The following is an 11,420-nucleotide window of genomic DNA, read 5'->3' as shown; positions in this document are numbered from 1 at the left end:
CCCCGAGGACCCCCCTACCCCCCTCCTACCCCAGGCCCTCGAGGCTCCACGCCCCGATTACACCTTTACCCTCTACCCCTTACCCTACACTTACCCCCTACCCTCTACCCCTACACTTACCCCCTACCCTTTATTTACCTATGTACCTACCCTACACCTACCCACCACCCCTACCCCTCTACTCGACCTCTACCCCACACCCCCTCTCCCCTTTACCTACCTGCTTCGAGGCCTTTCCGCTTGGCGACGTGCCCACCTGAAACATTTTAAGCATAAATTTATTTGAAAAAATATTTTTAAAAGGCCGACTGAGTATTATGAAATAATTCACACTTATTTAAAACTTTAATTTTTATCAAATGCTTTTCACATGACTAATCAATATGTTAAGTTATTGACCGAAAATATTGATCAACTATTAGAAAAGTTATTTAAAGTAAAGAACAACGGAGGTATCCCTTGAAAAAGAATTTGAAAATAAGATAAACTTAGTCATATTTAGTTAAGTGAAAAGCATTTGATTAAAATTATTAGGTGAAGTAAATCTACGTTAAAAAGAAAATTGGTATCTTTAGGAGAATCTAATTAAATCAAACTAAAGCTAAAGTTAGATTTATGCAAATAATTACAATCAAAGCAATAAATAGAAAAGAAGTAAATCACGTTTTTTGGGCTGTACTGATGGTTTGGGCCAACTGGATTAAGGTTTTGGGTCTCCGCTGCTGCAATTTGGGCTTTGGCCCATCACTGTATATCTATGTATATACTAGTGTATATCATCACTTGCTTCCCTTTCACTCGAATAAGTCCCAATGCGGGTGTCACAGACAAAAAAAATCACAACACATCAGAATTATTATTTTAAAAGTGTCAAAAGTATAAGCAACTGGATGCAACATTTACCAAGCAACTTAGCAGCGCCAGTTTGCCCTTGGTCTGCTTCACCACGACAACTTTCAGGACAATACCCATCAAAAAAGCCAATCTTGGCTAAACATCTCCAGCACCCAAATCGTATGTTCATCACTTTCAGTACTCAAGCCTCTCCCTCCTGCACAACACAAGGTCAAATACAGGGGGAAATAATTATGCCATTCTCAAAATTCAACTACCGCTAACATTATCACTATCCATTACATACTGATCTACCAAGTCTCTTACAACTGCTCTCTTATGAATATGCAGCACCACCAAATCTCATGGTCCAACTACATCACACAAAGAAAAGTAGTTATTCTTTCTGTTTATGTGACACTTGAAATAACAACACCAAACCATCTACCTGTTTCAGAAGACAGGTAAAAATCCACTTCAAATAATAATTCCCCAACTAATGGCTCAATCAAAAAGTAAATTCACGCAAGTTTAACATAACCCAACATATATCTGGACTATGAAAACACATGAACCACATTTAACAAACATAATCATAAGCAAGCGAGATAAATACTGCACTTAACAGCAATAACATGAAATACGTAATACTAGCGACAATACTAATAAACTAGAAATAAATACTGCAAACTACTAGGATTCAAGCAATCCAACCAGTCTCATTTAGCAGGTGACACCTCGCAAGAGCAGCGTGAAACACAAAAGTGACGCAAGACTCTCCTGTAAAAGAGATAAGGTCCGAGACAACACGAAGAAATTCATTCACTGCTGTTGAGCTTGCCAACTGAGGGCACCTCCATATCCAACTTGGCCACCATGAGCTCCATTTGGTGGGGCACTATAATTACCATAACTTTGGAGTTATCAGATCTTCGCGAGTTATCAGAACTTTGTGAGTTATCCCATAGCTAGAGTTTCCACTGGCATCAGCGTAGCCACTGTTCATGTAACCCTCAGCACCTGATTGCATGTCTCCAGCAGCACCACCTCCAACAGGTGAGTTACCACTAGGAACACTACTGGCACGTCCAGCAGCGCCATAACTTGATTGATTTCCAGCATAACCCCCATAACGATAACTTTGATCCCATATTGTGTGGTTCCGGTTGGAGATTGACCAGATCCTGCATTAGCAGGTCCACCACCACCAGCAGCATTTGCAGCACCCCCAAAGGGGAAGTATATCATCTACTTCACCTGTATATTGGACATATACAACCCATTTTACACCTGTAGAATAGGTATGCTGCCGGCTGTATATCAACTTCATTTCTTGCATATTTACTTCCCTTTCACTCGAACAAGATGAAGCTGACTCGATGAATATCCTTTCTAACCCTTTAGTGCACAAATTTTAAAAATATCCACTACTGCAATATTTAGTAAAATCCCAAAAATATTGCAACCAAAGGCTCCCTAACAGATTGGTCAAAAGGAAATTGACAAAGTAAATAGTCAGGGTAATGCAATGGTAGTAATGCTAAGGGCTTTTCTTTTAGCTAGACAGGAGGAGCAGAGAAAGGGAAGCAAGCAGGTGTGAATTCAATAATCCTAACTGCATGACGAAGAAAATAGTAAATAAAAAAAATATTATCGTACTACATAGATGTAGATAACTTTTCAATTCAAACGCAAGAAACCTTAGTATAACTGAAATCACATATTTTAAGACGTGGTGTTGGGATTCCATTAAGTTCAAGTAGACAAGTAAAGTGAACGGACAGAATAAAAGAGTAAGTTGGATTAATTGATAAGATGATGAAACATTGATATGAGAGACAGAGGTGAAAATAACAAGAATAATTCAAACACACAGCAATCAATCACTAACAGAGAGCTTTTGTGGAGCTTGAATCTCTACTATGCACTCAACATTAATCTATACTAACACTAAATCTTAAAGAAATGGCAACAAAGGAGCAATATGTTTGAAGCAAGAATCCTAGTAGCAGACATAATTCTATCTGTAAAGGATTCTCAATCCATTATATACTTAAATGAGGGACTGAAACAGTGGTTAAAGCACTCAAACCAAGTAAGAATGATAAGCCTATGTGATGAAGATCCACAAACGAGTAAACCAAAATACATAGCAGATTCAAGAGATACAAACAGTGAACTAAGACTAAAAATCAAAACAAAGAAACAAAAAGTCATTTAATGCAACATTGATGATACAGGTGAATAACAAGAATAACTCACACACATAGCAATCATGTGCACTCAAAATTAATCTATAATAACACTAAAACTTTAAGAAATGGAAGCATGTTTGAAGAAAAAATCATAACAGCAAGAACATGCTTTAATCTGTAAAGGATTCTGAAGCCAAAGATTCCATTAATAAACAAAAAAATTCAATCCATTATATGCTTTATCGAGGGAATCAAAGAAAGATCAGCTAAGCAATGAAGATCGACAAACGAGTAAATCAAAAAACATGGCAGTTTCATGAGTACTTAGAAAACTATTTGCGAAACTTAAACCAGAAATAGAGAATTAATCAGCGAAAAAATGAAGCAACAAAGGAGAAAAGGGTTACGTTTTTTCGAACAGCAATGAAGATTCCACCACTGAAACGGTCGCTGGACTCCGACGAACAAAGAAGATTGATGCACAGTCGAAGAAGAAAACGTTTTCTCAATCAAAAATCCTCAAACCTGAGATGCTTTATTGGCTATCTAAAAGCCCTCGGCTCTGTTTTAAATGATGAAGAAAACGGCTAGTTTTGGGGGAGAAAAAAACGGTCAGAAATTTTGATGAGAGACTGAAGAAGTTCAAAATTCGAAAAATAATACAAATTTGAACGGAAAACTGAAGAAGGACGTCGGATTCCTTGTCGATGACATTTCTATATGTGTGAGTTTGATTCTCAATATTTTTATTTATTTCTTTATTTGGTTAAGGTGAAAGAGGGGAAATGAAAGTAAAAGACAAATGATTTTCATTAATTATAAAGTGAGGAAATAGTCAAAGGGACTACAAAAATAAAAATAAGTGTAAAAGGGTTCACAAATTGTTTTATTGTTTTTGGTAGGAAATAAAAGAGAAGAGTAAAGAGCATGGCTATATGGATTATTTCCTAACTTAACAAGGAAAAAGTTAGAGATTGTGTATGTTGTTTTGGTAATTAGAAATAATAATATATGTATTATTTGTCCTGTGAATTGGTAAATAAATTAAAAATTAATGTTTTTATAAGGAAAAATATTTTTGATCAAAAAAATTGGTCAGAATTTGACTAGAATAGTATTTTATCTATTTTTTTCTAATTTTTTTTTCAACATTTTTACCTTGAAGCTCCGCGCCCCGAAGACCCCCCTCCCCCCTCTCCAAGGTTCCGCGCCTCGAGGACCCTTCCCCCCTCCTACCCCTCCCCCCNGCTAGTAATTAAGTGTTACCAAATATTCACTTTGTTGGTGAAGTATAAATTAATTTCAGGTATTAACATTTTTCTCTTTTTAAGCTACAAACATTTGTCATATAACATTTTTTTAAAAGAAAAATAAATATATAAAGGATAAGGTACAGTAATAATCATGGACAGAATAGTACACGAATAGACACCCACAAAATAGCCATATGATAAAATTATTAATTTGTAAAAATATATTATTTTGTGAAAATACTTATTTATTTTGAAAAGGAGCAGAGAAGTAACGGTAAAAAGAAGGATGCGAAAAATGAAGGTAAAGAAAAGACAAGGATTAATGCGTTGTTTAGTGTGAAAATTGTGAATTTTATAAAGAATAATTATTTCAAAGTTATCAATCGTTTAAATTTTTTTTGTGAGCACAAATAAAAGTTGTTTTTTGAATTATTATAAATAATTTAAAGTGAACAGGTGAAACATATTTTTATTGATTTTTAAAATTTTAAAATTCAGCTTCAAAGTGAATTTACTAAAAGATAATTTTTTTACTGTCAACATCATTTTGTTTCAGAATTTAACTCTCAAGAAAATAATATTTCATGATCAAAATGGTAAAATGGCGATGGATAAAAAAAAGTCAACAAAAAAAAGAGAGAAAAACAATTTTAAAATATAGAAAAAAAGGAAAATAAAAGTTATATAGCAAAACCCATTAAAGATATGCTGTGAAAAAAATCAAGTATTATTGTTTACTTTCACATGCTCAAGTAGAGTAAATATATTTTTATCCCATTTGATGGCATAAGGTAGTATAAGGGATCAATCTTTCTTCAAATTATATCACACTTTCAAATGATACAATTTAGTGGAAAGCAAATGTTAACAATCGATTAGATTAAAATTTGAATTTTAGTAAGTGATAACTATTTCAAAAATTATCACCGCGTGAAGCGCGGCTAAGTTCACTAGTAAAATAATAAAAGTAAAATCATTAAAACAATACTATTTTCGAGGAATCACACATGTTGACGGAGAGGTGTGTACATCTCGATAGGATAAGAATCAAGAGAGAAAAAAAGAATCGGAACTGATCGATATTTCTCATATAGTTAGGTCGGATTTCATATTAATGCGTCTTCACATTAGTTGGGTCAGGTTTTACTAAATGAGTAAGATATAATACAAAATAGAAAATAAATTTTTAATTATCATAAAAGTATATACATATGGAGTCAGATAAGCGTCACATAGACTAATAAAATTGGTGACATGATAAATTAATTCTATAAGCACAAATATATGTCCAAAATTAGATGATAAAGGCAAATATATCACAAAAAGTATGACGAAAGGTAAATATGACCTTTTCCGTTCTTACTTCGATCCCATGACAATTTTCTTAATTTTAAGGACCAAATTGACATATTTAGAGTAAGGATCATAATTAGAATAAAGCTATAACTTAGGAACTCAAATCACATAAAACAAAACGCCAAAACCCACCTTAAAGGCTTTAAACCCTCCTTCCTTCTTAGGTTCGCTGCTACATCAGCCTAATTATCTCTGAAATTCAGCAGGTTCGCTCTCTTTTTCCTTCAGTTGGTTCATGAATCTTGATTATCTATGTTCTTTTTAGCATCACTAGTCCAAATTTGTATGATTATTGGTTACTTTAACGGCAAAAAACTTGTTAATTTGTGTTGAACTGTCATAACATTGAATGAAACGGGTTAAAATCCATATAGCTGACCTAATTAGTTTGAGATTAATGCCTTGTTGTTGATTTTATTAGTGGCTAATAAGTTTGGTAATTGGGAGAAGAAATTAAGGTATAGTTCTAGGTTACCTTAGAGGTCAATTATTATGACTTGGGAAGGTTTTTTACATGACCTAAAATGTAAATCGATATGCTTGGTATATGTTCAGGATTCATTTTATTGTAGTTGATTTTATTCAAGAAAGGAGGGAAAGCGTGGTAATTTCTTAAAATGGAGTGTATTGTAATGCTTTAGTTGTTACAATACTATAAAAAGGATAGTGGGAATCATGTATGCGTCAAGCTTGGGTGGGTGGGACCTGGGTACTAGTAATGTTACTAAAATTGGTAAAGAATATTCCTTCGTTTCAATTTGAACGGCTTATTTTGACTTGACGTGGAGTTTAAAAAAATAAATGAGACTTTTGAATCTTGCTGTGTTAGACTAATGATGTGTCAGACGTACTAAAACGCTCTTTAATCTTGTGGTCTTACACATTCATGTGGAAAATTTGGAATTAAAGAGTTGCTAAGAAGGGAAAGAGTCATTCTTTTGAAATGGACTATAAAAGAAAGTAGGTTTAACAAATTGAAATGGAGGGAGTAGCTTATACCTGTGATCAATAATTTGGTGATCTTATGAAAAAGTATATCAGAATTCTCGATATGCTTGTGTGGCTACTCTTTCAGAGGAAGTGTATAAGCCTTGTATTGGTGGAGGTAGCACATACATTGTGGAATAAATCGAGGTGTGCGTAAGCTGGCCCAGACACCGGAATTACAAGAAGAAGTGTATAAGCTTTCTGTTACATCTTTTTTTAAAACTGATATAGAAAAGTAAACTTTCTGAGTCGTAGTAATTTGAACTTGAAAGTTTTTCATTGCAAAATGCTGGGAATTTGATATTGGATGATCACCGGAAGTTTACTGATTTCCCTTTATTTCTTATTTAGTTAGGTTAAACAAGAGATGAATAAGCTCTGAGCCAATTGCTGGTCTGAACTGGTGTGCTGTTAGCTCAGTTGCTTTTTATAGAATTACAGGAATAGGTTTTGGAATGACAAGGGAGGGGTAGCCTAGTGGTAAGGACCCTGTGCTCCAACCATAAGGTTGAGGGTTCGATTCATCAGGAGAAAGGTCAAAGGGCGGCCACTTGTAGGAGTTTGGAAGAGGGGAAGAATCTGGAATTTACCATATCAGTGGAATTGAAAAGGTTGTGGAACAGGTCACGTTGACACGATACGGCTGCGGAATATGTGTGGGGTTCGGTCAACCCACATCGGGTTCTTTGACCAGAGTCCATGGACAAGTTTGGGGTAAAATTAAGATTTTGATAAAAGATAAAATAGATTTAAGAAATGAGAAATGTCATACCTTCAAATATTATATTCCTTTTGTCTCTTTTCTTTTAGCTATTTCCTCTTGGTCAACATTCGATGCTTCATGTTTCGAGCCAAGCAGAGAGAAACTAAGAATTCAAGTGGTCGTGTTCTGACTTTTGGTATACAGTAGCAACGATTTGTAAGAGAGTTGGTGGAAGGTCTTGAATGACATCCTTTTACTTTTTTGAGGGGAAGAACCTGATAGCATAAAAGAAGAAGTTGGGTTCTCGGGAAAGACGACCTAGAAGATCTTTATAGCTCTATTTTATTATTTTGGATCTTTTAGCCGAATCCACATCCGTATCCATACCTGGATCCACAACCCTGTATCGTAAAATTTAAACTTTGCCGAATCCGACCCTTGGATTTGCACATGTGTCAAACACCCGCACTCGAATTCGGGCAACTTAGTGATGACTATTATGGTGAAAAGTTGCAAACTTCTCTCTGAGAAGGATTTTTTTTTCTGAGACAGGTGGAAAGTTGTAAAAACTTGATGTAAGAATTAGAGAAATAAAAAATTGGAAGGGCTTTCCTTGGCTTAGTTCTTGTTGTTGTGCAGCTTATTTATGTTTATAGAGGAATAGTATAAATGTTTTCTTCAGAATGGGGTAGTTTGGATTTCAAGATCGTTAGATTGTTTTCTTCTTTGGGAACTGATCTTATCTGGGTAAACATTTATAAGTTATCTTCATTTATCTGGTTATTATAGCGTGCTTATAAGATTTCTTAATATTGCACATCTTGTGCTGGATAACTTCAGGCTCTTTTTTGCTTTGCAACTTTCAGGTTCTTTCTTTTTTTTTTCCTTGTTTCTATATATTCCATGTTTCTTTTTCACCTGATGTGATGGTCAGTGCTTAATGGGGTACTTCTTAACTTAAGAGGCATAGATATATGATGAAGTAGAAAAACTTGTTAAACTTGGTCAAGGTCTGCTGTTTGTTTCTGTTTGGGAAATTGCTGAGAGGTTGATGTCAATCTCTCTGAAGATTGAGAAGGTTCTTTTGAAAAAATCCTTGAGTGTCTGGTGTTCCCTCTTTAGTTTTTCTTTTCTGATATCCATTATATTATCTCTTTAGATACTATGTTGTAGTGATTTGAAAACTGATCTGGCCTGTGCTTTCGGAAACACATCCTGATTTAGGCATTTTTAAATCCTGTATTAGTTTTAGGATGTTGCTGACTTCTTGTCTTTTTCTATTTTCTCTTAAAATATTGACAGTAGTAAACATATCTCTCACGTAATGGATAAAAGCTTTGTCAATTTTATCAGAGATGTCCAATAAAATTATTTACTGCAGAAGTCAATTTATCTCACCTAATTGATAAAACATTAGACATGTATGATTGTCACTAATCATGATCCTCTTCTGGATTCTTTTCTTTCTGTGATTAGGCGACGTCGTCTCTTCGGGAAGCTTACCTCTGGAAATGGATGCTTTTCACTTTGACGAAATCATTAAGGTGGTGAAGGTGGATGCTGATGGCAAAAAGTATGAAAAAGGTAATACCTCTTTCATTTACTCCTATTTCATTATTACATGCAATGCTTTTAAGAAACGTTATTACCATGACAATTGTTGTCTCCACGGGCTTCCTCTGTGCTATCTTCCTTTATTCTCCTCCGAGCTCACATCTTTTCCCTGGAAAGGGAATATGTGGAAATAAATAGGAAAGAATTTCATAATTTTATATTTCCTACTGATGCAGCCAGTTAGAGGAATTCCTTGAGATCCCCTGTGTTGGAACAAACGTTTTTTTAAGCTGTGCACTTCTGTAAAGAAGAAGACGATAATTAATTGGTGCCATTAATAAAGAAACAATTTTAATGTTAGAATGTCATTCAATTTTTCATCTCAGAAAGAATCAGTTTCATGTTAAGATCTTTCTCAAAATCAACATTGGCTGTTAATTATTTTATATCTGGATTTGGTGTTTTTTCTATATCCACATCAAGTTCTCTTAACGTAAAGAGAGCTACCTGTGTATTTTGCTGGGTACAGTATGTTTGTTTTGATTTTGTTCTTGTAAGTGATGATAGATATGTGGAGAGGCAAAATTATTATCAATTATCAACTTTTCTGATGTTCTGCTGTTGTTTTTCCATTTCTGTATCATTGATTTTTGGACTAAAGCCTGTCGATTTCTTTAGTTTCTCGCATAGAAGCAGAAAGCAGTGATGGTGCAACATCAATCCAGCTAGATATCAACTCAGAACTATACCCCATGAAGCGAAAAGAGTTGTACAGGATGGTTATATCAACAACACTAATGGAAGGGTCGGCTGTCACTAGCTATCCTCCTGAGGTATTTGTTCCATTTAATTATTTTGAATATTAGTGCATGTTCCTCATTAATTGTTTTGCAAGGACCATATGATGATATAGAAATATGATAATCTTCTCTCCGTGATATGGTAGATATAATCTTTTATAAGATTTTAGTAGCCTGCTTGGTAAATCCATGGAAGTTGTTGATTTTGGTCTAGTAGTTGGCTATCCAGACTACGCATTATCATTTCTGTAAATTCCTGGGTAGGTCTCCTTTTTATTTTCATTTTGTTTGATGATCTCCAAAATGAAGTAAAGGTATTTATGAAACCAAAGCAACCACTTGGTTTTCATTTTCTTGAATTTGGACTACTTCCATTATTTCAATAAGAAATATTAGTAGCTTCTTTTTATTAATTTGGTTTTGTTATTCCAAGGCTTTTTGGCAACTGTAATGTGTTGGTTGGGAGGTGTGGCCACCAATTTTAGATTTTCCTATACTGGCTAATGGCTATGCATATAACTTCTTCCATTTCAGGGAAAATCTCTTCTTGACAAATTTGAATACATCGTGCATGGGCTGGTGTATAAGGTTTCAATGGAGGGATCAGGAGCTGACAAAAAAGTGTATGTACTCGCTCGTCCCATTTCTTCAATGTATTGGTTTAATTTCTAGATCTATCTATAAGCTAGATGGAAAAAAAAAGTAGCAGCGCAGGCAGGTTCGCAGCAGTCCACTAGCTAAATTTCAACTTTGAATAACATAGCACCCACTAATTCCACTATAGTAGTTATGTTCCCAACAAATCTAATCTTGTTGGTCAACATTGCCCGATCTCTCACCATTTGATCATGCAGCAATGGTGCTAAATATTTTGTTTGGATTGGAAAAATGATTAGTTAAGAAAAGAAAAGGGGAATGTTCACCAATCTTTCTCCTCTCTTCTAACACACTTAACCCTCTCTTTATACTTGTGTTCACAAAAAGAACTTTTTTCTCTTTATTTTATTCTTGTATTTATTCTCCAGTTCTTGCTGAACAGACAACTCCAGACCTCCGGGCCTGTTATCAATCAACACAACTAAAAGCTCCCTTCAGTACGGTTATAGTTTGTAGAATGATTTAAAACACCTCGTGGCCTCTTTTAGGGAATAAGTTTGTAGCTGTAATGTTCCTCAGATTTTCAAAATTCAGCAAGTTTAGAGATTCAAACTCTTTTACAGTCTATTGATTTGTTCATTTTTCCTTTTCCTCATGTCAGGGTGGTTTATGTCTCCTTCGGAGGACTCCAGCTGATGCTGAAAAGTGATGCCCTCAAGATGCAGAAGTTTAAGCTTGATCAGAAGCTCTTTCTTCTTCTGAGGAAGATGGTGAAGTGACTCCATTTGTTGCTCTTGAGTCCTTATGAAGCAGAGCAGAGACTCTGTGTAGAAGCTTTTAGCTATCAAATGTGAAACCTATGATGTTGAGCTGCATCTTTGTTGGTGATATTATGTACAGTTCTGAACTTAATTAAGATGCTGCTTGCAATACTCTGCTCTTGGAAAACATGTTTGTTTTGGAAGTGTTTGCTGGAATATAGCTCTGTGAACAAACTTACGTTAACCATTTTTGCTTTACTGCAAACTTGCAATGCACAAGTTGGTTGTATTGTCAGTATGCATCACATGTGAAGATAACTGTTTGTGTACTGTCATCTCGGCGTTGTTGCAATGAACAAGTTGTCTGCACTTTTGCTCTT

General features: G+C 34.9%; 1 protein-coding gene across 1 annotated transcript; it reads left to right on the top strand.

Moving 5' to 3' along the window:
• Positions 1-5,692: 5,692 nt before the first annotated feature.
• On the top strand, positions 5,693-11,409 carry LOC107009598 (DNA-directed RNA polymerases II, IV and V subunit 8B-like). Its single transcript, XM_015208945.2, has 5 exons — positions 5,693-5,844; positions 8,805-8,912; positions 9,561-9,715; positions 10,217-10,305; positions 10,941-11,409. Exons 2-5 carry the CDS (start codon positions 8,840-8,842, stop codon positions 11,056-11,058), a joined length of 435 nt encoding a protein of 144 aa, XP_015064431.1. The 5' UTR covers positions 5,693-5,844; positions 8,805-8,839; the 3' UTR covers positions 11,059-11,409.
• The last annotated feature ends 11 nt before the right edge of the window (positions 11,410-11,420 follow it).

The sequence above is a fragment of the Solanum pennellii genome, chromosome 1 (assembly GCF_001406875.1).
Source record: "Solanum pennellii chromosome 1, SPENNV200".
NCBI classification, from domain to species: domain Eukaryota; kingdom Viridiplantae; phylum Streptophyta; class Magnoliopsida; order Solanales; family Solanaceae; genus Solanum; species Solanum pennellii.
The sequence above is the reverse complement of the archived record's forward strand: the minus strand, read 5'-3'. Positions and strand labels throughout refer to the sequence as shown.

What these genes read in the sequence shown, in the direction of transcription:
- LOC107009598 (XM_015208945.2), top strand. Translation starts at nt 8,840, where the DNA reads ATGGATGCTTTTCACTTTGACGAAATCATTAAGGTGGTGAAGGTGGAT. An exon ending in TGGCAAAAAGTATGAAAAAG is followed by an intron (nt 8,913 to 9,560) that starts GTAATACCTCTT and finishes CGATTTCTTTAG; the next exon opens with TTTCTCGCATAGAAGCAGAA. An exon ending in TCAGGAGCTGACAAAAAAGT is followed by an intron (nt 10,306 to 10,940) that starts GTATGTACTCGC and finishes TCCTCATGTCAG; the next exon opens with GGTGGTTTATGTCTCCTTCG.